Source organism: Rhipicephalus sanguineus, chromosome 1, assembly GCF_013339695.2.
Source record: "Rhipicephalus sanguineus isolate Rsan-2018 chromosome 1, BIME_Rsan_1.4, whole genome shotgun sequence".
NCBI classification, from domain to species: Eukaryota; Metazoa; Arthropoda; class Arachnida; order Ixodida; family Ixodidae; genus Rhipicephalus; species Rhipicephalus sanguineus.
In genome coordinates this window covers 217,642,521-217,666,778 of record NC_051176.1, presented here as the reverse complement: position 1 = coordinate 217,666,778, position 24,258 = coordinate 217,642,521, and the positions used below count along the sequence as shown (strand labels likewise).

The 24,258-nt window shown below is 41.2% G+C and overlaps 1 protein-coding gene across 1 annotated transcript in view; it reads left to right on the top strand.

The window, feature by feature from the left end:
• LOC119371990 (maestro heat-like repeat-containing protein family member 1) overlaps positions 1 to 24,258 on the top strand; it is a 169,441-nt gene that overhangs the window by 14,359 nt on the left and 130,824 nt on the right. The window contains exons 7-12 of the mRNA XM_037642438.2: positions 2,256 to 2,407; positions 4,328 to 4,468; positions 7,032 to 7,124; positions 14,526 to 14,604; positions 18,806 to 18,934; positions 23,976 to 24,049. Of these exons, the coding sequence (XP_037498366.1) occupies positions 2,256 to 2,407; positions 4,328 to 4,468; positions 7,032 to 7,124; positions 14,526 to 14,604; positions 18,806 to 18,934; positions 23,976 to 24,049 (668 nt within the window). The remainder of the gene's footprint in view (positions 1 to 2,255; positions 2,408 to 4,327; positions 4,469 to 7,031; positions 7,125 to 14,525; positions 14,605 to 18,805; positions 18,935 to 23,975; positions 24,050 to 24,258) is intronic.

Genomic DNA, 24,258 nt, shown 5'->3' with positions numbered 1-24,258 from the left:
CTCAGAATGCATTCTATAGTCTATTTTGCAAAAACAAAAAGGCACTTGAAATCGCATGGTTTGTGTAGTACAAATGAGATCTTTATGCTGAGTTCTCAAAGAAAGGAGAGTTAAACCATTGATATTGATTGGTATCCCTTAAAAGCCACCATGGTATTGCTTTTTACAGCAAATAGCTTTTCAAAATTGATTGCATTTTCAGTGGGGGTCTTCAAGTAACAAATTTTCGAGGCAATACAAATATAGTCAACATCAATTACAATGGACTGTTATAATTTAGTGAGAGAGAAAGGTACGTTTCATCCGAGGTCATGGTCTCGATATGACATGGCAGGACTTCGCATATGCTACTAACCCAAAGGGGATTGCAAAAACACTGAAAGCATTAAAATGAAAGTAAGTTTGTAAAGTAGATTACACGGCATCATACAACTGTGTACAGTACTCACGGATTCAAACGAGACATAAAATTTTTAGTATGACTCGTATGCGCAGTTGCTAGAGGTAACTACGTCATGTCACGATGAATCTGATCTCTAAAGATAATGTTGGCTCTCATCTACGTGAGTCAAAATTGCGCCGATATGGCCCAAACTCAAGACGGTGGAAATGAAAGTATGTGCGTTACTTAGCACTAAATTGTCCTATTTCAAAGCGTGAGTACTGTACGTGGCACAGTGCTGTCTTGTCTGCCATTTACCGGATGCTGATTACCGAAGTGGGGCCGTTTTCAAGCACTCAAGCATATCAACACCCACACAAGGGCAAGACTAGTGGCTGGAACAATGGCCAGGGAATGGCCAGGGCATGCTCGTGCCGACCAACCTGGCCGAGCATGTCGCCGTTTCAGGTAACAAAAACCGGTTGCAGTTTGTGTTTCATACAAAACAGTGGTTAGTAGAATAAACTGACCTAAATGACAAATGATACTATTACACACACACACACACACACACACGCATGCACTAAAAATAAATGACAAATGATGACTTCTGTCAAGCCCGTAGCATGAGTGAAAGCTGTGATGAGTTGAGTTCAACTCTGTGCCTACAACTCGTCATTGCTGCATTGCACGCAAGATGGATTGACCACATCATGCACTTTGCAATCTGGATGCTGTGAAGAGTAGTCTTTCTTTTTTTGTGTGAATTGGTGAAGTGACAAATCAATCATTCTCAAAGTGGGGCAGTGTGTGATCGTCAACAGTTGTTTTAAAGCGCTGTGCACTACGGTTCGAAGAGAAGCAGATAAGGCCTGGCATCACCTTGGGCACATCAGCATTGTCGTGTCACTTGCTTCATTGACCTGAAAACTTTCACTTCAGTGGCTATTAGCCGCTAAGGTGTGTTGCAGCAGGGAGGCTGTTGCAGAAAACTGATAATGTGTTTGTCCCTTAAATCAGAAAAAGGGTGTTTTTGCAAGTTTCATCTGTAGCCAGAAATAGTTGCATTCAGTGCATTGCTGCATGCATTCATCACTGCAACAAAGTTTATGTTTGCAATCTTGCATAGCCCACTTGTTTACCATTGTGACAAGAATGAAAGCATTCACAAAGTGAAATGGATACTGGTTTATTGGCATGCATATCAAAATGAGTCCTCTACTTTGCTTTTGCCTCCTCCATTTTGGTTTGTGGGCGCAATTTGTGATGGGCTTGCTCGTGCACACAAGGGCTTCACAGACCCCAGGAGTGCTTTCGCTGACCCCAAAAGGTCTGCATATCGCGTATCCCTGTTCAAGAACCACTGCTCTAAGCCATGAGCTTAACTGAGTGGGTGGTTGTATTTCTCTTCATTGTTATGGTGGTTATCTTGCATGGTAGCTTAGCAGGTAAGACGTCACGCTGCTAAGCTCAAGGGTGTGGGTCCTATTCTCGGCCACAGCGGCTATATTTAGATGAGCAAAATATAAGAACTACTTAGATTTAGGTGCGTGTTAAACAGCCCCAGGTAGTTGAAATTGATCTGGTGTCTCCCATTACGGCATGCCTCATAATCACGTTGTGGTTTGGTACATAAAGCCCCAGCTATTATTTTTGTTATGCTGATTGAAGCACTGCTGTGAAAACGTGCATAGATATTGGCACCATGCCATATGAAATCTACCCCTTTTAGGAACTCCTTGTCCTTTGATGCAAGGTTTTTTTGATAAAAATTTGCTTTCTTTTCTTACCTCAGGGCATGACAAATATACCACTAATACACACACCCTGCATTTTGCATTATAGTGGTCTTACCTTATTTTCTCCTTTTCAGCGCTCGGCAGATTCTCTGAAGCAATTGTGGAGTATCTGAGCAACATTGAAAAAGCACCCGATCCATCTGTGCAAAAGGCTAGCTTCGCTACTGAAATAATCAGTGCCTTTGACTTTCTCTTAGCCAACTGGCTGCAGGCAAGGGAAGCAAAGGTTCGTTGCCACCATTTTTATATGACCTTGTACTTTGTCTTTTAAGTGTGTTCATAACAGCTAAGTAGAGCTTGTGTCATATTTACGGTACTGCCCATCTGGCCAGTCACAAGTAGTGGCATGTCTTGCTTGTATATTTAATGTTTACTTAGTGCAATGCAGGTCAATGTGGGGAGTTGATGCAATGAAAGGCCACACACAGACAGAAAAAAAAGTGACAAGCTTTTCGTCATTCTCCTTTCTACCTGTGTACTTCTTTTTGTTGTGCTAACTTCCCACGTCAGCTTCGCAGTACCAACTGGCCCAGCAGTATGTCCTTCTTTAAGGGGCACTGAAACACTTTTTGAGCATATTAACCCAGTAATGGCCACAGGCACTTCTGCCTGCGGGAAAAATTATAATAAAACGGCCCTGGAGAGTACCTACAGCTCTTGGGTCGGGCATTGCCCTTATTCCACCCCCCCCCCCCCCCCCCCCCCACCCCCCCCCCCCCCCCCCCCCCCCCCCCCCCCGCTTCTTGCCTGTTTAGCTTCTTTGCGTGTAGTGGGGATGAAAAAAGAACGGGACAGCTACGCGCATGTAGCATAGCTACCCACAACTCCCGCTTATACTTTAAGGATTTGAAATTTTTTCCAACAGGAGATTTTCGTGGCGGTGTAGTTCAATAGCGAGTTCGTTCTATGATTATTTGGAAAGGTGTTTCAGGGCTGCAGGTCTTGTGCAATGACAGAAGGTAGTTAGAATGAAAATAAATGAAAATGTTATGAAAAAAGTGAAATGAAAAAGTCATCAACTACTAGCAGCTATGTGAAATATCACTAGTAAATCAAATTTTGATAATTATGCTCGCACAAAAAAAAAAGAAACATACAATTTAGAAAATAAGCTGCTTTTAGGGAACCATATCCATGTTGATGTGGGATTTGTTAATAAAGGAGGAAGATTTAACAGGCTGCTTATTATGGAAGAGAAAATGGCCTACTTTCAGCGTGGTACAAGGGTAGGGATGCTGCTTTATCATTAAAATAGAATATATAAATTTTATTTCGTGAAGGTTGTGGTGTAATGAAGTGTTTTATTGATTGAAATTTTACAGTATAATTTTTTATACCTGTATCTAAAAAATTCAAATGGTATTGGGTTTTATATGAAAGAGCCACGATTCAATTACATGGCACGTCATAGTGAGGGACTCCAGATTAATTTCGACCACCTAAGGTTGTCGAAAGTACAGTCACGTACAGTCATTTGGAGGAGTGTGAGTGCATGCTGGCATGCAGCCACCGCACGCTCAGAATCCTCTAAAAATACAGCCATCTGTTAAAAAATCTGTGAAATGAGCACTGTTTATGGAAACAGTTGCGTCTTCCTATTCAAATTTTGATGTTTTCGTCATTTTTTCATATTTTTGTGCAGTATCCCTTTAGGCATCACAGTGAAAAGAAAAACCAAAGGATGTGCTTTGCTTAGCCCTAATTTGTTTTTATTTCAGTTGTCCATGACTGTACATAGGCAATTCTACATTCTGCCTCCATTTTATTCTAACAGCCACAGCTGAGGTCAAGTCTATGACCTCATGCTCAGCAGCATTACAGCATATCCACTGGGCATCCACAGTTGGTGACCAATATCTCTGTGAAATTTATTGTAAAGTTTTATGTGAGTGTGCTATCCTTAATGTAAAGCTAAACATAATTTCTCGCCACTCCGTGTTATAGCCTGAAATCTCCAATAGAAAGTTTGCACTATCAGCGGTTCATTACACCTCTTAAAAGTCAATTTACTTTTTTATGCATGGAACACTTCTTTGCCACATTGTGCTCAATTCTGATGGGGGGTAATCTTCATTTCAGTTTAAGGCATTGCATAATTTTTCCATATTGCAGGACGGACTCTTTAAATTTGTTTGTTTATTTCCAGGTTCGAGCTGAGTCAGCTGTAACCCTTGGCTACATGGCACAGCTTCTGAGCAAGTCAAAGCTGGAAGAGCAACTGCCGAAGCTTCTCCCATCTCTGATTGCGCTCTATCGAAAACAACATGACTGTTTTCCTGTCAGTAAGGTGGGTTTTACGTAGGTGGAATCAACTCTGTAGAAGGTGCATGACTTTCCCACGGGTGCTTGCATGGTAGTACTACTAGTTCCTACAGTGGGGTTATGGTAGAAGCATTGCTGACATGCTTTTAAGAAATTTATGCAAATTAGCACTAGACTTCATAGACAAACCTTCCAATTGCTCAAATAATGATTTGATAGCTAATACTTTGTTTTGCTGTTTAGTTGCTTGAATATCTCATGGCATTCAACTTGGCCAAATTGGATCATTTGAGAATTTTTCCATATAAGCCCAGTTTCTCTATTAGAATTTATTGGCCAGTTGTTTGAGCATAGTTTCCACGAGACCTGTGTTAGAGTAATTTGCCTTGTATTACCTAATCTAGTAAAGATTCTGTCGGCATCTGTTCTGGACAAATGAAAGCATGTTGGGCACTTGGATAATTGGATGTCTGACTTGGAAATGGATAATTGGGTGTCTAAGGTAAAATGAACGCTCCTATGCTTAGAGTTCTTTGTTAGATTGGATTTTTCGAACTATTAGGCACCGCTAAATGGTCAGAAATATCAGACAGTTAAAAGAAAATGTGAATGTCCCCTTTTTCTTGCCCTCAAGGGCCCAAGTTGCCACAGCCATGTATGAAATAGCCTTGTAGGCCTGCCAGTACTGTTATTAGGCATATTAGTGCTTCCACTGTGGCAATGGATGGCAAGCGTGCACATGTGTAGTGGCAGTTTTCCACTTTGTGCTGCTCGACCACAATACAGTGCACATGCTTCACTGTAATATTTATGTATTGTGGCGAAGCTGGCTTTTTGGGAACCAGAAATATGCAATGTTTCTTAGACCTCTCATGCCTGCCACACTTCAGAGCCAGTGGCGAGAATAACAAATGCAGAGTTGGCATAATTACTGACAGTAGCAAAGACTTGTTGCTGGGATGGTTGGTACATACTACACCAAATAAATAAGATGCACAACAAAAGATGAAACAGGCAAAAGGTCAGGGCATCAAGAGCAGACTGCCTGTCCTTCTGCATGGTTATTCTTCTGTTGTGTGTTACTCAGAGTACAATATGGGTATGCATGGTGGGAGCTCATTACTGAACCTTAGGCAGTTTGTTTTGTTTCAATCAGTTTTTCATGACTTTTGCATTGGCTCACCATTCTCATATACAGGGTGTTTTTTTAGGCAATACAGTTTTTTTTTTTATAAAAATGCTATGACAATCAGGTCCTTGTCGTCGTCGCAAATGAACTCTACGCCGAGGCGGAAAAGCTTTGCTGCACCTAGTTGCATTCAGATGAGTAATTAACAAATGTGTTAATGAGTTCATCATAAATCCATTAACTTTCTCATTATTAACTTTAGGGCCGTTGTTTATATGGAAGAGTTGTAGGACATGACAATTTATGACATGCCCAATTTTTAAAAAAGATCTCGAAAAAATGCACATAATTTGAGATGATAATCATCGAAATTCAAGGCCCTGATTTAGGCGAAACTGAAACTGAGTGCACCTGGCGCTCAGGAAATCCGTCATCCCTGTCACGTTGGGCCGGAAGCTCACGTGACAATTTTTGAAAAAAGGTGCGTTGCAGCAGAATATGGTCAGGAAAAACGGCAAGTCATCCCAAATACCCAAATGGACCTTTTATCTTTTATTTTTGTCTCTTTCGCGCTCTACCCAAGAAAACTGCAATTTCCACCTTTTACTGTACAGCTTAAAAGTGGGCGGCAGCCACTACGGCGCTACTTCTCGCAGACAAGCGAACGAGTTCTTTGCACTTATTTCGAGTTTAACAAAGAAATGGCTGTTGATTAACTTGCGTAAAGAGTAAATGAAATGCCTGACTAGTTATCTTTTGCGTAGATCCACATGGTTTGGATTGACAGGTAGCGCTGCATGCCTGCGCATGTGCAGAACAGTTTTCGTATCTACTGTCTTTTCTGCTCCACTGTGCTCTTTCAGTTGCAGCGTTTGTGTTGTTCTGATCTCTTCTCTTGTGTCAGTGTCTGCTGGCCAACTTCTTTTATCGTGAAGCCGTACCCACTAGCTCAACTTTGTTGTTCTTGTTTCTAATGTTCTAAATATTATGCATACTGAAATTCATATAATAATAATAATAATATCTGGGGTTTAACGTCCCAAAACCACGATATGATTATGAGAGACGCCGTAGTGGAGGGCTCCGGAAATTTCGACCACCTGGGGTTCTTTAACGTGCACCTAAATCTAAGTACACGGGCCTCAAACATTTTCGCCTCCATCGAAAATGCAGCCGCCGCGGCCGGGATTCGATCCCGCGACCTCCGGGTCAGCAGTCAAGCGCCATAACCACTAGACCACCGTGGCGGGGCCATACTGAAATTCAAACTGAAGCAAATATCAAATAGCATGATGTTCAGTTGAATATTTTCACAGGCCTTTAGTCATACTGTTTTATTGAAGAGGAAAGACCACGTAGGACTTTAAGGTCTGCATAGAAAATCCTTTGTCTTGAATTATTTAGCACTGTATAATTGACGTTAACCTTTTCCTGCATTTTGATCTTTACTTTTGTCTAGGGGTTGTGTCTGGTTTTGGAAGCAGCCACCGAGTACAAATGCCTTGTGCTGGAGCAGCACCTGGATGTTTTGAACAACTCACTGTTTCTACAGGTGATTACTTACTGCCCTTGAATTTTATATTATGGCTTGTGGATAAAGCTGATCTTTACTACAGTGCTCTTTATGAGGCACTTGGGGAAAAAAATTAGAATGACTTGTGGCCTTGCCAATTCACAGCCCAAATTTTAGTGAAGCAGATGTTGGGACAGAGGCTACAACAGCTGTGCTGTTTGCTACAGAGCCTTTGAGTATCACTTTTCTGATGAAGGTGCAGTTTACGGCAATAATGCACTCTCCTTGCCACCTCCATGTGCCATGAGCTGTTGTGCCAGCACTGGTTGCCTTAAATGTTCCAATGCATATGATTAATGCTGTCAAATTATTACTTTTGAACTTAACGAAGGTTGCTTTGGCAACTAACTCATACTAACTCAAATGGATATGTATTTCGAGTAATAAAAAAATTCGCCAGATCCCACACACTGTGGGAATCGATGCAATACGAAGCAGCCAGCAAAGAGCTGCATACATCTCCTTGTTTGTCATTGAGGCAAATGAAGTCATTCATGTCATGACATCTAGGCCACTATATATTGCACTTTTGTCATGCATGCATGTGTGCATGTACAATATGGTATACAGGGTGTTTCAAGAAATGTGTCCAACCTTCTCAAAAAATCAGGAAAATGCGATATTTGCTCGGGGCTTTCAGAATTGCTTTTTCTGTAGCGGCAGGAATCTTAAGGTGGTTAACGACATCATTTAGGATAGTAATTAAGAAAGTTACATTAATTAACTTTTTAATTAGTGGAGTTAGGTGATTGTGTCAAATGGGAGAATTGAAGTTCTTCATGCCAGGAACCCATCTGAGCTTTGAGATTTCCAAAAAGCGTCCTCTAGTAATTGTTGTGGCGTAATGAAGTTCAGCGAAATGCAAAGGCTTTCAACAGTGAAAGCCATCGGATTCGGTTGAATTTCATTACTTCGTAATTATTACTAGAGGCAACTTTTTCGAAATCTCAATGTTGGAATGGGTTTCTGGCACGAAGAACTTCAATTCCCCAATTTGACACAACCACCTAACTCCACTAGTTAAAAAGTTAATTAATTTAATTTTTTTAATTACAGTCCCAAATAATTTCTTTAACCATCTTAAGATGCCTAGCGCTACAGAAAAAGTCATTCACTCATTTTGGACGTCTCAGAGGAATATGGCAGTTGCGTTCTTCGACGTTTCTGTTTAGGTTTCGCCATTGAATTTGGTTGAATTTCATTACTTCGTAATTATTACTAGATGCCACTTTTTCGAAATCTCAAAGTTGGGTTGGGTTTCTGGCATGAAGAACTTCAATTCTCCCATATAATATAACTTTTTTAATTACAGTCCCAAATAATTTCTTTAACCATCTTAAAATGCCTGCCACTACAGAAAAACCGATTCTGAAGGCACAAATCAAATATCGCTTTTTCCTGATTTTTTGAGAAGGTTGGACACATTTCTTGAAACACCCTGTATATACCATACTAACAAAACGTGAATTCTGGTACATACAATGCATGAACACTCCTTTATGTTCGTCACGCACTCATGTCATGCCATGCCAATTTTCGTATACATCCAGTTAACAAAACAGCCGGAAGCACACCAAGACAGTGTCGTATAAAACATGCCGTACATGACATGCATGTCACGATTTTTATGTTACCACATGTCACTTATGTTCATCATACAGTCACGTCGCGCAATGCCAATTTTAGTGCATATCAAGCTAGCGAACCGGCCACGAGTGCACTGTGAGGGTGGCATGTATACCTTTGTCTGTAAAGTTCCGAGACTGAGTCCATTAAAAAAATGCATTTAACATTGAAATCATTTGTGCAGCACCCCTTCGAAATAGTCTCCCTTGCAGTCTATACACAGCTTCCAACGCTTCTGGAGGTCTTGGAAACGGTTGGAAAACGCTTCTTTGGGCAGGGCTGTCAACTCCTTTGTCATGGCGTCTTGAATGGCCTGCACGCTCCCCACTCAGCGACCTTTTAGGGCTCTCTTCAGACGAGGAAACACGAAAAAAATCTCATGGGGAGAGGTCAGGCGAGTATGGCTGATGGAGAAGTACTATACAGTAATGCTGTGCTTCGTGAGAAATTCTGTCACGCTGAGAGCAATGTGCGGCCTTGCGTTATTGTGAAGAAAGCTCCTTTGTCCAGAGGTCAGGGCGACGGCGTCGCAGTGCATCACACATGTGTTGGAGCACACGGATATAAAACTCCTAATTCACCGTCTGCCTTTGTGGGACAAACTTGTGGTGTATGACACCTCTGGCATCGAAAAAAAACTATCAGCATTGTCTTTGTTTTGGTCTTGTGTCGCCGCACCTTTCTTGATGCCGGAGAGCTTGTGGACCGCCATTCAGCACTCTGCTTCTTTGCTTAAGGATCGTATTGAAAACACCATGTTTCGTCTTCAGCAAAGATGCTGTCGACGAATGCAGCATCCTTCTCTGCCTCGGAGAGCAAATCAGCGCTCACTGATGCCTGCATCTCCTTTTGGTCCTGTGTGAGGGAGTGCGGCATAATTCCGGCATTCAGCTTTCATTTCCAGAAGTTCTCACGCAAAATTTAGTGGCATGTTGTCTTACTAATGTCGAGAGCATCTAATAGCATGCGGACTGTAATGGTGCGGTCTTGCTGTACGATCTCCCTGATCCGAGCCACATTGTTTTCATTCCGTGAGGTTGCAGGACACCCCTGCCTTGTGTCGTCTTCCACCGACGTTCTCCCCGAAACGAACATCTTGTGCCACTCGCAAGCTCGCACCCGCGATAATGTCTCGTTGCCCTAAACGTCACGAAGGAGGTCATGCGTCTGTGTGGCTGTCTTGCGAAGCTTCGCACAGAATTTTATGTTTACACGTTGTTCGAGGGGGACGTCCATCTCTCCACATTCACTCAGTAGAATGTGCAGACTAATGACAACATATTTTTTTTACATGTAGTGCAATTTAGCTGCCACATCAATTAACATAAATAGCTCAGGTTAGCCCAAAAAGATGGCGCTACATATATGCACCAAGATTTGTTTTGGGGAATCATTTCTAGAGAAGAAAATAAATCAGTCTCAGAACTTTATGGACAGAGGTATAAATGATACTGTACCTGAAATGCATGTCACGATTGTCAGGTTAACACCCGTCATTTATGTTCGTTGTACAGTCACATCACGCAACACCGGTTTTGGTGTATATGAAGCTAGCGAACTGGGCGCGAGCGCACCATGTGCGTAGCATGTAAATCATGCTGTACTTGAAATGCATGTCATGATTGTCGTGTTATACCAGTACCTATGAATGAAGGAAAGAAGGTGACTAGTCAGCGTCGATCGCAACCATGGCAGCGAGTGCGGGACACACTTTTTCTGTCTGTCGTTGCTGACTTACACTCCTAGGTTTAAATGCACATATATACCCCATAAAGTGGACGGCAGGATGACCTCCACCGTAGCTCAGTGGTAGAGCATCGGACGCATTATTCGAAGGTCGCAGGTTTGGTCCCTGCCGGTGGCAAGGTATCTTTTTGTCCACTTGACTTTGTTCACAGTTATGTCCTAATTACTACAAATAACATCCCCTATACCTTCCTTGGCATTATTGTCTGTTAGTTCTCATTATATTGTGCCTACCAAAGAAAAACTAGCCCTTAAAAGTAGGCTTGTGCGAATAATAAATTTTAGGTTCGAAGCGAATAGTGATTTGGTCGAATAATTTCGAATCTTATTCGAATAGTATGTATCACATATTACAAAGAAAAATGAGCATATTTGTCATGACCCAACTAACCTGCACAAAATGTTTTTTAAATTGAAACAAGGCTAATTGGATAGTTTATTTGGTTATTATGGTGCAAAAGCAGCTAAGACTATGCTGTGCCAGTCACAAGGTGTTGTGTAATGAACAGTGAAATGATGCGAAGAAGGCATGTGCAAATCTCATTCTTTTTGGTTCAAAGGGAAGTGGAAGCAGCTTTGTATAGTAGTAGGATTTGACTTTCAGTAGAATGCAAGTGATAACCTGTAAAATATGTTACGTTTTAAAAATTTACTATACTTAGAGCATATAAGCCAGTATAATTAGACTTAAAGAATTAAAGAATGATGAATCGATGTGAAAGTAATATGTTCATTTAACCTTGAAGTTGGGCTTCGCGGCAATGCGGATTTTTTTGGAAAGGTGTCTTCACGGCATAGCACTCCTCCACTGCAGTGAAACGACCTTTACAGGGGGGGAGAACAGGCGGACTAATATACACGGGTCATTCCACGCCAAACGTCCCAGACATTGCACTCAACCCTCTCCAATTGTATTGTAAAAAATTGTGGACGTTCATATCAGTGCACTATTTGCCCTCGGAAAGTATTTTTTGGAGAAAAAAATTTTTCTTGTGTGTTACAGTGATTTGAATTTCGCCGTAGTGGGTGAAACATAGGTTGCGAAAAAATACTCTAAAAAATACAATACTTTACGGAACGCCTTATATATCTGCTGTTTATTTGAAAAGGAATGGCACTATCTTATTATCACCCATTGACGACCACTACTTTGTCTCACGATGTGCTTTGTGGTGAAGCAATGCTGCAATTCTGCGCCCACTTTGATTATTTTTTAAAAATTCTACGAATATTACAAACAAAATAGGACTGTATCACATGGCTGGATAGTTGGCAGTAAGCGTGTCAAAAAAGTATTGAAGTCGATGACCGAGTAGTTTCGAAGTGGAAGGGGCGCAAACATTGAAAAATGTGTGAAATTCTCCACGTTCAGGCACATGTAGAGTGGTGATGCAATCCAAGTAAAAATGCACGCTTGGTCTCGTTGGGAAGAGTAAACAAAAGAGATTTATTTGTGAGAGTTTCATCGGAGTGTTTTTTGTTTTTGGCGAGAAACAAAAATTTATGTTGAGCGTTCGCGGCGTGCCTGGGCGCGGGCCCGTAAGTCCGCTTCACTGCGCCGCCACTGTTCCTTGGGGCAACGGAAGTATGCAGCGCCCACGCGGGTGGCACGATCATGTGCTGCTGTGAGTTTTCACGTTGCTGAAAGCTTGCAAACAGTGTATATGGCTAGCAGAATGTTTCGGAAGGGCACTAAAGGCTGCCGGTTAGTAGTCAGAGCAGAGCACGATTTCATTGCCACGTCACTGCATGCACACGTACGACAGAGCTTGGGTTGTGTTTTCGATCTCTGCGGAGGTTGCAGTTCTTACTTCCGTTGCCGACGTATGGTCTTCGCCACTTGAAATGCCTGTGTTGCGGAGTAGGCGGTGAGCCCGGCATTAAGAGTGGTCAGTGATGATGGCACGAAAAGGTGAAACATGCGCGTACCTTTGAGGGAGATTGTAGACTCAAACCTTGCTGAGAGCTCAACTTTCTGCCACGCTGCATGCGATGCTTTCATCTTAGTGATCGCCTTGCGATTACTAAGCGAAGGCGATAGACATTTAAAAGGACGAAGCTGCCTTAAAGGCGGCTTCATCCTTTTGTATATTTATCGCTTTCGGTTTCCGTTGTACAGGCTCTCCGTCTAAAATATGACACGATAGCAGTATACTCACCATTCGCAATGTTTATCTTACGCGCTGCCAAGGGATGCGGCCGAAAGACGAACCTTCGAGTGCCGCGTGCTCGCTCGGCGACGCGATCACCGGAGCAAAGTTCACCTCTGCCGAAGATCCGAGCGTAAGAATATGTAGCACCATTCGGCTCCGAGGCACGAATGGCGCGAGTCACGTTCAAGCGAGCTGCCCATAAAAAAGAATTATAAGTGTATTCCCGGTGCCTGTTAGCCACTTTTATTATATAATAATATATTTTAAACGAACCATCACTCGTTTTCCCTGACACTTCGTCGGCGGCACTGCGGAAAGCCGAAGAATGCGTGTCGAAACGTGAAAACTCACAGCAGCACACTATCGTGCCACCCGCGTGGGCGCTGCATACTTCCGTTGCCCCAAGGAACAGTGGCGGCGCAGTGAAGCGGACTTACGGGCCTGCGCCCAGGCACGCCGCGAACGCTCAACATAAATTTTTGTTTCTCGCCAAAAACAAAAACACACTCCGATGAAACTTTCACAAATAAATCTCCTTTGTTTACTCTTCCCAACGAGACCGAGCGTGCATTTTTACTTGGACTGCATCACCACTCTACATGTGCCTGAACGTGGAGAATTTCACACATTTTTCAATGTTTGCGCCCCTTCCACTTCGAAACTACTCAGTCATCGACTTCAATACTTTTTTGACACGCTTACTGCCAACTATCCAGCCATGTGATATAGTCCTATTTTGTCTGTAATATTCGTAGAATTTTTAAAAAATAATCAAATTGGGCGCAGAATTGCAGCATTGCTTCACCACAAAGCACATCGTGAGACAAAGTAGTGGTCGTCAATGGGTGATAATAAGATAGTGCCATTCCTTTTCAAGTAAACAGCCGATATATGAGGCGTTCCGTAAAGTATTGTATTTTTTAGAGTATTTTTTCGCAACCTATGTTTCACCCACTACGGCGAAATTCAAATCACTGTAACAGACAAGAAAAATTTTTTTTCCAAAAAATACTTTCCGAGGGCAAATAGTGCACTGATATGAACGTCCAAAATTTTTTACAATACAATTGGTGAGGGTCGAGCGCAATATCTGGGACATTTGGCGTGGAATGACCCACACCTATTCGTTCATTTCGAATACTTCGAAATTTCCAATAATTTAAATTCGAATCTAAGTGAATTCGAATACTGTAATATTCGTTCGAATATTCGAAGTGCTGGAATATTTGCACAAGCCTACTTAAAGCTCGTCTTCTTTCCTTCGTTCATAGCGAGGGTCTCGTTCTGGCAGGCTTGATGCCTTCGGGTAGCATGCAAGAGATTATTGGTAAGCTGCCAGCTGTCGGTTAGCTTGCAGGATGTTTTGCTAAATATGCCCTTCCGGCTGTTATTGTGTGTATTAATTGACGTGGCTAACCAAATAGGCTGTTGTTGTCGAAAATCCGGATTAAAAAATTTTGTTAAGTATTGTGCACTTTCGAATGAATCCAACTGTGATCTGTTTCTGCTCAGCTTTGCTTTCACCCAATAAGAATGAAATGCAATGCTGTCGGCAGAGCTCCACCTGCTCCTTTGGCATGGAGGACGTTGAGTGAGGATGGGAAAGGTGGACATTGTGTTCATAATACCTCGCTTTTATTAGCAAAGTTTACTAGTGTCAAATTGACATGTTAGGCTCATTCAAACCACTAAAGTTAAATGAGTTTCCATAGTCTAAAGAAAACACCTGGCAAAGTTAGTATATGTGGGCATTAATATATGTGGTATGTAGTGCATTGAAAGACTTGTGTTACCAAAACACAAGCACTGTTTATAAAGCACAGAAAGGAAAAAGTGTTTTTATGCATATTTGCAGGTTTGCAACCCGCCGGACTACACAGAACCTGCAAGTGTCAGAAACCACAACGAAAGCCTACGCTGTTTTACTGTGTTAGGTATAGCATTTTGATATTTGTTCATGGCTTTGGACACACCGTGAGCTTTGTTTGCGGTCTCATATTAATTAGATTTTTTTTTACATTGAAATGCCTTCAACATAATGATATATATCAGAATTACATTTGATGTACCATGGTGCAGCTGTTGATCCTATAATCTGCTTTGGTATCCCAAGAATGGTCAGTTTTGTTTGATCTTTCCTTAGTGGTGGGCTGTTTGCTGTCAAGATGTTAGAACAAGGGAGACCAAGAGTGACACGCTTCGTAATGAGAATCTCCCAATGGTTTGGGATCTTGCAAACATTGTAGTGCTTCGACTGTGTTTTATTGGAATGGAATGAGAAATAATAATAATATGTATGCTCACACAGTGACACCTTAGAGCACCTTCCTGAGTTAATGAGAACAGCAGAACTGTTTTGTCTGAGCCATAAGGATCACGCATGTGCATATTATGAAGATTGGCTTGAAGATCTGTAAACAGTGCCAATTTGAAATGTCAGCAACTGTCTTCAGAATTTAATTGAATTTGAATCCTACATCTTTCACCTGTATGGCAGCTGTTCAGGAAATAGAGTAAAACCTCGTTAATACAAAGTCACTGGGACTGTCAAACATCTTCAAATCAAGCGGGTTTTCGAATGAACGAAACATACAAAAAGCGGGATGCAAGGAACTTTGAATTACTGAAAGTAATCAGAGGTAGTCGTTTCCTGTGCGTAGTTTGCGGCTCCAAGGGTTATGTTTTCCAGCAATACCCGGTCTCAATTTTGTCGCACACCCGGGGAAACGGCGGGCCTCGTTGCTGTCAGCGCAAAAAAAAAAAAGAAGAGACAGAAAGAAAGAAAAAAGAAACCGTCTCATGGTCAGCTGAAATGTGCGCCTGCGGAAAAGGTGATTGCAACACAGTGGTGACACGCGGGCAGCATGTCACCTGGTCCTTGCAGTGTCGGCGTGTCATGATGTGACCGTTTGCCCATTCTTTCTTGTAAAATAAAGAGTTTAATAATGACCAGTGTGACGGAATTCGCGATGTGTTCTGGCTGGAAAATATGATCATTGAAGTTTCTGAAGTAGGTTGCAGGCAAGAACTCTGCCAGCAGTGCAAGTGCGCAAATTGCCGGAGCAACCGCCAGTCGGAAGTTCGCATACATCGCGAATTTCGTCAGGCCGTCTTTTATTTCTTTTCCCAGAAAGAATGGGTACATCATGACATCGCGAGAAGCATGTGACATGCTGCCCGCGTGTCATTGCTGTGTTGCAGTGAAGCACGTCTTCTTTTCTGCAGGCACACATTTCAGCTGACTGCGAGACCGCTTTTTCTTTTTCTTTTTTCTCATACTGGCAGCCACGAAGCTGGGGTGCTACCTGTCACTCATTGGTATCGCTACATCGCATTGCCTTGTGGCTCCTAAGGGCAGTCGTTTCCGCGGCTTTGTGGTGAAATCTGGATCTGGAATGGCTGTATAGCACCCGAAGTTTTTGAATTAACCGGGCTGGTGCTAGCCGCCGCTTCAAATTATCCACTCAAGTTTACATTTGAAAATACGGGACCACAGAAATCCTTCGAAGGAGGTGGGATTTCAAAATAACACAGTTCGAATTAATGAGGTTTTACTGTACAACCAATTGGTGGCTTAGTGCATTGTGCCTTATGAAGACGTTTGTATAAAACTGTGGACTTTTCACTTATGAAAGAGGGCAACAGCTCTAGACACTGCATTCCTTACACCAAGTGACTTGTATGATAGATTGTAAAAAGGCCATTTAAATAGGTGCCTTGTGATGCTGAAAAACTGGTGGAAAGGCTTGCCTGTCCGGTGATCTGTGGAGCAGAGAAAGGCATCATACTGCATACACCTATACATGAAAGTGCTTTGATATGAAAGATTTTCGAAGAAGACAACTTCCTTGACCACACATCTTGCCCAGTGCCGTGCATCTGAGCATTGGTGTACAATCACCTTCATATTTTCTCCTCACCTACATTATAAAGCCCTGCCTGCACATTATGGTGTAGGAGATAGCCAAAACCAGGCCCTGAAGCCATTATTTCAATAAAAGTTTTTACCCACCACCAACAGTGACTGGTCACAGCCCTGTGTCTGGAGCTCGCTGCTGCCCACACTTGTTGAGCTACTCAGAAAGGCAGCTGCAAAGACATCTCTGCAGCAGACCAGTAATGTAACGACAGGAAATATTGTAACCATAGCTGTGTTGCCAAAAAATGTCTGAGCTTGCATACTTTAGTGCCTTTGAAAAAAGCCTGAGCCATTTTTTTCCTACTGTTTTCTTGTGGGCAATGACATATTGTAAATCAGTGCTTATAACTGAGTGATGAACCTCCCAGTTAATGCTTTGGTCATGATTAATTAGTTGGAGGAAATAAGGAGAATTTTAAGGGCTCGTGTTTCTTTGTTAGACACAGTATAATGAGAACTAACAGGCAATAATGCCAAGGAAAGTATAAGGGATGCTATTTGTAGTAATTATGATATAAATGTGAAGAAAGTGAAGTGGACGAAAAGATACCTTGCCGCTGGCAGGGACTGAACCTGCAACCCTCGAATCCAGTTTACTTCACATTTGTCATAATTACTACAAATAACATCCCCTATACTTACCTTGGCATTAATGTCTGTTAGTTCTCAATATATTGTAATTAATTAGTTAGTTACATGAGCAAGAACAGGCAAGCATCAGTACTAACTCCTTGATTCACCTAATCACGAGCAAATAAAACCAGACTAAACTGCAACCTTATGACTATATCCGGCATCTGTTTGCAAGTCTTTTGAGGATTTGGAACAAAAACTGCATTTGTGTAGCGTAATTAAATTTAGTGGGACATGCGATGAGTACTGCTGCTGGACTTTTGATAGCATCTGTACGAGTTTCACGAGATTGATATTTGTCCACTTGAAGTGTCACTGGTGCAATAATAAAGGGACCTATCAATTCAAATAGCAGTTTAATTATTTGAAACATGTACACAAGAAAGTGTTGACATTTGATTTTTATTCATGTGCCTAGACCCACAAGTCTGATTGAAGCCCAGCCCCAGTGCTTATTAAAGTTGCCATTGTGGCTTTATTGGATCCACATGCCAATTCATTGGCACACTGTTATTGTTAGCTTTTTTGTTGCTCTTAGGATCGATAAAAACTTCTGGCTTACATGTATTTTCTAATTTCATTGCTGTTGATTGCTGCACTCTTTGTGATTGCTGTGCTAATTTGCCATGTTTGTTACTTTTGCACAAAAGTAACATTATATTGCTTTTTTTATGGACAGTTTTGAAAAATTACCTTTTTACAAAACACTTCTGGAGTACTTTCAACCAACTTATTTTATACTTTGTGTGCATACCTTTGTTTTTTTTCCCTCCTCACTAAGCAATACTGTATGCATATCTTGTCATTGCCATAAACAGTACGGTTGTATACAAGACAAAAGTTTCTTTTTCATCGCTTCCAAATAAACTGTTTTAGGAAGTAAAAGCTTTCACGATTTTGAAAACACTGCCTTTGAGCTTTGAAGAAATATCACCATCTATGTAGCAAAATGCAAAGTTGCAACCAAACGGCTTTAATGTGCCGACTCTGTGTAGCCATCTGGGTAGAACAAAAATGAAGTGGACACAGGAAGCACTTTATTTATCTAAATCACTTCAAAAGTGAGAATATCTGTTGAGTTGAACTCGTCCAGAGCAAAGGTCACCAGTATCTTGTTTATGTGCTAAGCACGTCCAAAGTGCTTAAAAGGGTCAGTGCTATCTTTACAGTCTTGCTGCCACCTGTCTCTGTACACTGTTTATTTGATTGTGACATGAGGAGAAAGGTTGCACATACTTTTATTTTCTTATCTTTGCTTGGCTGCTCATCAGAGCAAATGTTTTCACTTTTGTGTACTAAACCATGTCAGATTTCTGGCTCAGAGTTGTCTGCACATTGGTTGAAAAAAAAAAAAAGCCTAATGTATCATTGTTTCTTTATATGCTGTTTTATAAAGTGCTGTAATAATTCTGGTTCAGAAAGCTCCACCTTGCCAGGACCTGTGCTGTGTGTTATCTAGTATTTGATTTGCTTAGGTTTCGGGCATAGCCTCTTGAGTCGTGAAACTCTGTTACTGTTTTTGCTAACTTGCTAAATTACTATTTTTGCTAACGTATCTCGTATGTGTGTGCTCTTTCCTCAAGCTACAATGTTTCCGGATAGACTGACAGCCTTCCTCTTGATGAAAGCAGAGAACAGCAATGATAAAACAAGAATTGGAGCTCTGACAGTGCTGAAACACATAATCAATTGTGCAGGATCCACAGAACAAGGTGACTTTGTGTGTGTGTGTGTGTGTGTGTGTGTGTGTGTGTGTGTTTGTTTGTTTGTTTGTTTGTTTTTGTTTTCGTACTTCCAGTTGCCTGAAAGTTTTACGGAGGAAGCACAAGACCAAATGTACAGTAAACATGGATGTTCTGTTCTGAGAGGGGATTGCTTATGTTAAATGTACTGATTATTAAAAAAAAAATCACAGCATATCCACGGAGTGAATGATGATGAGTGGGCGAAGCTGCGGAGGTTCATCGGTAAACCGTGAATCTTCCGTGAATTCTGCCCAGTACATCATCACCGACGTGAGATCGGGCGCGTTTATCCTAAAGGTTCGATGAGTTATGACGACTTGCAGCTCACTTTAATTTTACATGTACGCTGTGAATTTTCATTGTTTAGAAAACCATTGCTTTAGAAAACATCTGGCGTCTTTCGTTAAGCAGCTGGCGTCTTTTTGTTTTGCTTTAGAAACATCTGGCGTTCTTTCGTTTTGCTTTTACAAAACATCTGGCGTCTTTCGTTGGTTTATTTCATCAATCAACGGCGTTTTGAACAAAATTTTTATTGTTTAATCACGCACAGGAGAAATCTCACCAGGCACTACCTTGGAGGTAAACAATGGCTGATAATGGGAATGAGAGACAGAAGAAGTCGGCTTTTAGCTAACACTTACACTTCTACTTCTACTAACGTTTCCTACTGGAACATGCCAATGGCTGCTAATGGGGAATGAGAGACAGAAGAATTCGGCTTTTAGTTAACGCGCACGCTGCGAATTTTTTATTGTTCAACAACGCACAGGAAAAATCTCCCACCGGCACCACCTTGGAGGTCAAACCGTAAGACTGGTTACGCACTACGACTACTACGACGACTACGAGGGACGAACGGGTGCCGCCTTAAGGAGCTTCGCCCCTAAAAAAAATTACGCCTACCTGAGCCTTATATGAAAGCTCTACTTGTGTATGACAGTCTCTAGTCAACATTCTTGCGGTGGTGTAGCTCATTCATAAAAATGGAATAGAGACAGATAAGATGTAAAGTGGTAATCGGTGCTTGCAGCTGCGAAGCTATTTAGCCCATGTTACAATGAAGAATATTTCCCATCCTGTCATCCTTTAATTTTCTGCCCTTCCCACTCTTGACCAAACTTTTGACCCAATTATCCAAATGATCCTTGACCAATCTGTGAGCTCAATCTCTCACATTATTAACCTTCTCTTGCTAATAATGTCTTAATGTGTTCTGACGTGTTTTTCTTTTCTCAAGAACTTGAAGGATTTCAGGTAGTTTACATTATTTCCGACGGCTTCAAAGTTTTCAAAGCTAGTAATACCAGAAAGCCATCACTTTGCTGCCTGTGCCAAAAACTTCATAAAAGGTGTCACACAGGTTATTTTTGTGTTCTGGGCAGTTATGCATATTGGGAGATTGGGGTCATATACTTTAGGGAACTTTTGACCATGCACATTTTTAGTGTTTCCTTTGAGCAACTCAAGCTGCTTCTAATCAGAGTTAACAGATCACACTAGAATATACAGGAAAAGTGAAATGAGTAGACATGCAGTTGCTACATTGAATTGTCATAGCACATTCTGTGAAGCATTTATTTTCCTTTATTTTCCAAGAACAGGTATCTAATGGTTGAATCAGTGAGAAAAACTAGTCACACCCATGCATTTAGCCGGTCACCAGGTGCATGAAAGGTAACATTGCTCACACATTGCATCTGTTGTTGTAAGCTGCTGCTACATGGTAATGTGTTCAGCATTATATTTCTTAATACATTCAAATATTAAACGTCAACAAAATAATTGATACAAATGCTGAAAGCATTTCCACATCCCACTATATGTGACTAGTGAAAGAAGGAAAAAAAAGCATTCAAATTATCTTGAAAGGCTCCTGTAAGGGTTTATCTTTGCTTCCCATAGACAAAGCGTAATGAAATAACCTGGATAAGAATATTGTAGGTAGGCTTTCCTTATTGTAATAATTTCTTTTTTTAATCATTTTCATGTTTAACATCAACCTGTGTAACTAAGTCTTCCTGCTTGATGTTCCTTAACTAATGGTTGTCTCTTTGCACATTCTTTTTATACCACCTGGTATCCATTACATCTTTTGGTTTCAGTCAATTCAGTCTTTTCATTGAATTTGATCAAGTTCGAAATAGGTCGGCAAAATAAATGAAACAGTAGCACTATGAGTCGCTCAGAAAGTATATTTTTTTTGTTTTGGGCTCGCTCACCAATGTTCTACTCAACCGGGCTCACTCGTGTTCAACCTCACTCAAATTTTGTTCTGTTGGCCTCACTCTGGCTCAAGATTACCATTATTCAGCTCAGCTTGACTCACTCGCCACAATTTGATTCAGTCGGACTCGCTCAGACTCGCTGGTCTACGTGAATCTGAGTGAGCTTGAGCAAGTCGATTCAAGGAAGAGCTTGCTGATTTATCTACTCTAAGAAAAAACAGATAAGTGAACAGGAGTCGAAAGACGAGCCAGTGAGTAGGTGGACTGGAAATGGGAGTGACTGTTACTGACTGCAATGAATGAAAGCCAGTGGCTGTTGCTAAACGGATGTGAGTAGGAACAAAAGTTCTGGCGCTTTACTCAAGTTCCACTCATCACTTCACTCCACTCATCACCTCACTCCATTCATCACCCACTCGTGCCATTGAAATGAGTGTGAGTGGACTTGGCCATCAATGAGTATCTTGACACATGATAATTATGCCTGTAACCAAATATTAAATTATTCTACTTGAGCTTTGTATTCTTATGCGCAAAATGTCCTATACATGCAGAAATAGTTGTTGAAAGCATAAAAGTTTGAAACTGTTAATATTAGGTTGTTAATTCATTTCACCTTCAATACTGTGGCACAACAGCTATTCTGTACGGGACGGAGATGGTGAGCAAGATACCTGAGAGCTTGTTCTACCGTCACCACTGGTCCCTCTGTGCCGAAAAAGTGCCCATGGACAGTTTGCGACTGTTCATTTTCGGCGTTACTTTCGCTGATGGTAGGCAAACTAACAAAACTCACTCAGAGACTCATTCACAAAATATATTTCTGCTAAGGGCATACTCTGACTCACGCTCGCCAGAATTTCATTCAGTCGAATTCACTTGGACTTAGGCACACCAATATCCTGCTCAACCTGGCTCACTTGGACTCGCACTCACAAGAATCATAATCGGCTGGACTCGCTCGCACTGGGATTCACCAAAATAACTCAGCCGGGCTCATTTAAACTGATTCACCAGATTTTTTCTCGGCTGAACTCACTCGGTCTCAGACTCACAGGGCAGTCCGAGTCTGAGTAAATCTGAGGGAGTCGACTCATGAGTGAGTTGGCCGACCTATGCGTTCTAAAGCCCCTGAAGGTAACGTGGCTGTTTAACAGTATAATGTGAATACTGTTTAGTTCAAGCTAATTTTTTTATGTCCTGCAGAAGTTGAGTTAATAATGTCAGATATAATAGATTTCATTATTATTTGGCTGATTGCATTTACTGTTGAGCTGGGGTGTGTGTTTTACTTGGAAGGTGCTAGCTAATCTTCATCTTTCAGGACTCCTTATTCAGTTTAGCAAAACCGAGGGTAAGTATGTGCTGTGCCTGCTGCATTTTTATGTAACATGGCAATTAGTCGAATTGGAATTCCGTTAATCTTCTCTGTCCTCTGGTAGTTTTAGTCCATGCTATGGAATAGTGGTGCCAGATAAATTGATTGCATGCGTGTTTTATTGGGTAGAATGTACAAGTTCATTGCTGCTTCTAAAATTGGGCATTAGAAGAATTTACAACTGGTCTATGTCTTAACATAAAACGCAATGTCATTGTGTTGCTCACTGAAAAATCGGCTTTATTAAATTTTGGGTAAATGGGCCACGTTTTATAAATGTATTTCATAGTCACAGACACGAGTATATGTAATTACTTGCTTTCATCAAATATAAAAAAGTAATGCTTTTACCATCTGTACTATGCTAGGTTTAGCTGCACATGTGACATATAAACACTCCACAAAGGGAAGGAAAAAACTAAACAAAAGTGCTGAAATAATATTTTAAATTAAAATTATTTAACATAAGTAAATGAAATAGTTCTTTTTAAGGAAATGGATACAATTAAAAACGCACCTTGTACATTTTTCAAGGTGTGACACAACCTTATTTCTTACAATCTTTACATGCACTACTTCACGTTTTGTGGCATTGCTACTCTCTGATTGTGCGGCATCACAGAAGTTTCATGATGAGTTGACACTAAGTTCAGAAGGTGCAGGCAATTACATTGACAGGGTTTTCTGAAATGCTTAGAGCTGCATGTTGGTTCTTTGGTTTATCTTTAGCCTTTATACAAGCTAACATCACAGTGTCGGGAGTGTCACTCATGGTTACCACATTGTTTTTGTGATGCATGATCATGTGCAAAACTTCTTGAAGTGCTGCTGCCTGTTTCTCTAGTTTTCTCATTGGCAATAAAACTTTAGTTGTACACTGGCTATGTTGCGCTTGGTAACTGTAATATTGTCATTGTAATTTAGCACTCTAGTAGTGCGGTCTGCACGATAAGGATCCACTCATTGTGGCTTTTTGAATGCGCCTAAAATGATAAAAACTTAACTCACCTGTATGCATAGCACGTGAACTGTGTAGTTCTATAGAGTGCTTGTTTCACATTTTCTGAGATTCTGCTTCCTTTTATATCAGCATGGCCCAAAAAATTTAGCCTAGGTTTCATGGATGCTAATTAGTTCAGCTAAATGGCTTAATGGTTTCAGGTTTTATGGATAGTTCCTCTTTGAAATGCAGCCATTGAAGATGTTAATAGTGAAGTTGTCACAAATAAAAGTTTTGCAATTAGAATTTACTGTTTTAAGAAAGCAGCGACATGCTGACAAAGAATACCTGCACCGATGCCATATCGGCACCCGCGTGTGGAGTTCAAGTGTCCATGCTGCCTAATTATTTCTGTTGTGTCACTTGCTGCAGACTGAAAAATTTTATTTTATTTCCTCACTGTAGATCCAAACTTGGATGAAAGGATGCGCAGCATAATTTTGGGCCTGCAGTCATCGTTCAGTGATCCAAGCAACAAGGCAAAGTTCTTTTTTATTTTGCAGATTTGGCAACTTGCCTTGAGATAAATATGCACTTTAGTGATGTTTCAGCTTGTGCATGAAGCATACATAATCATACTTAATTCAATGGTACTGCGAGGTCCCATTGCTTTGCTTAGTATTATTTCTTGTTACATTATATTATATTACATTAGTACCCTCAAATGCGAGAGCATTCTAGAAGGGAT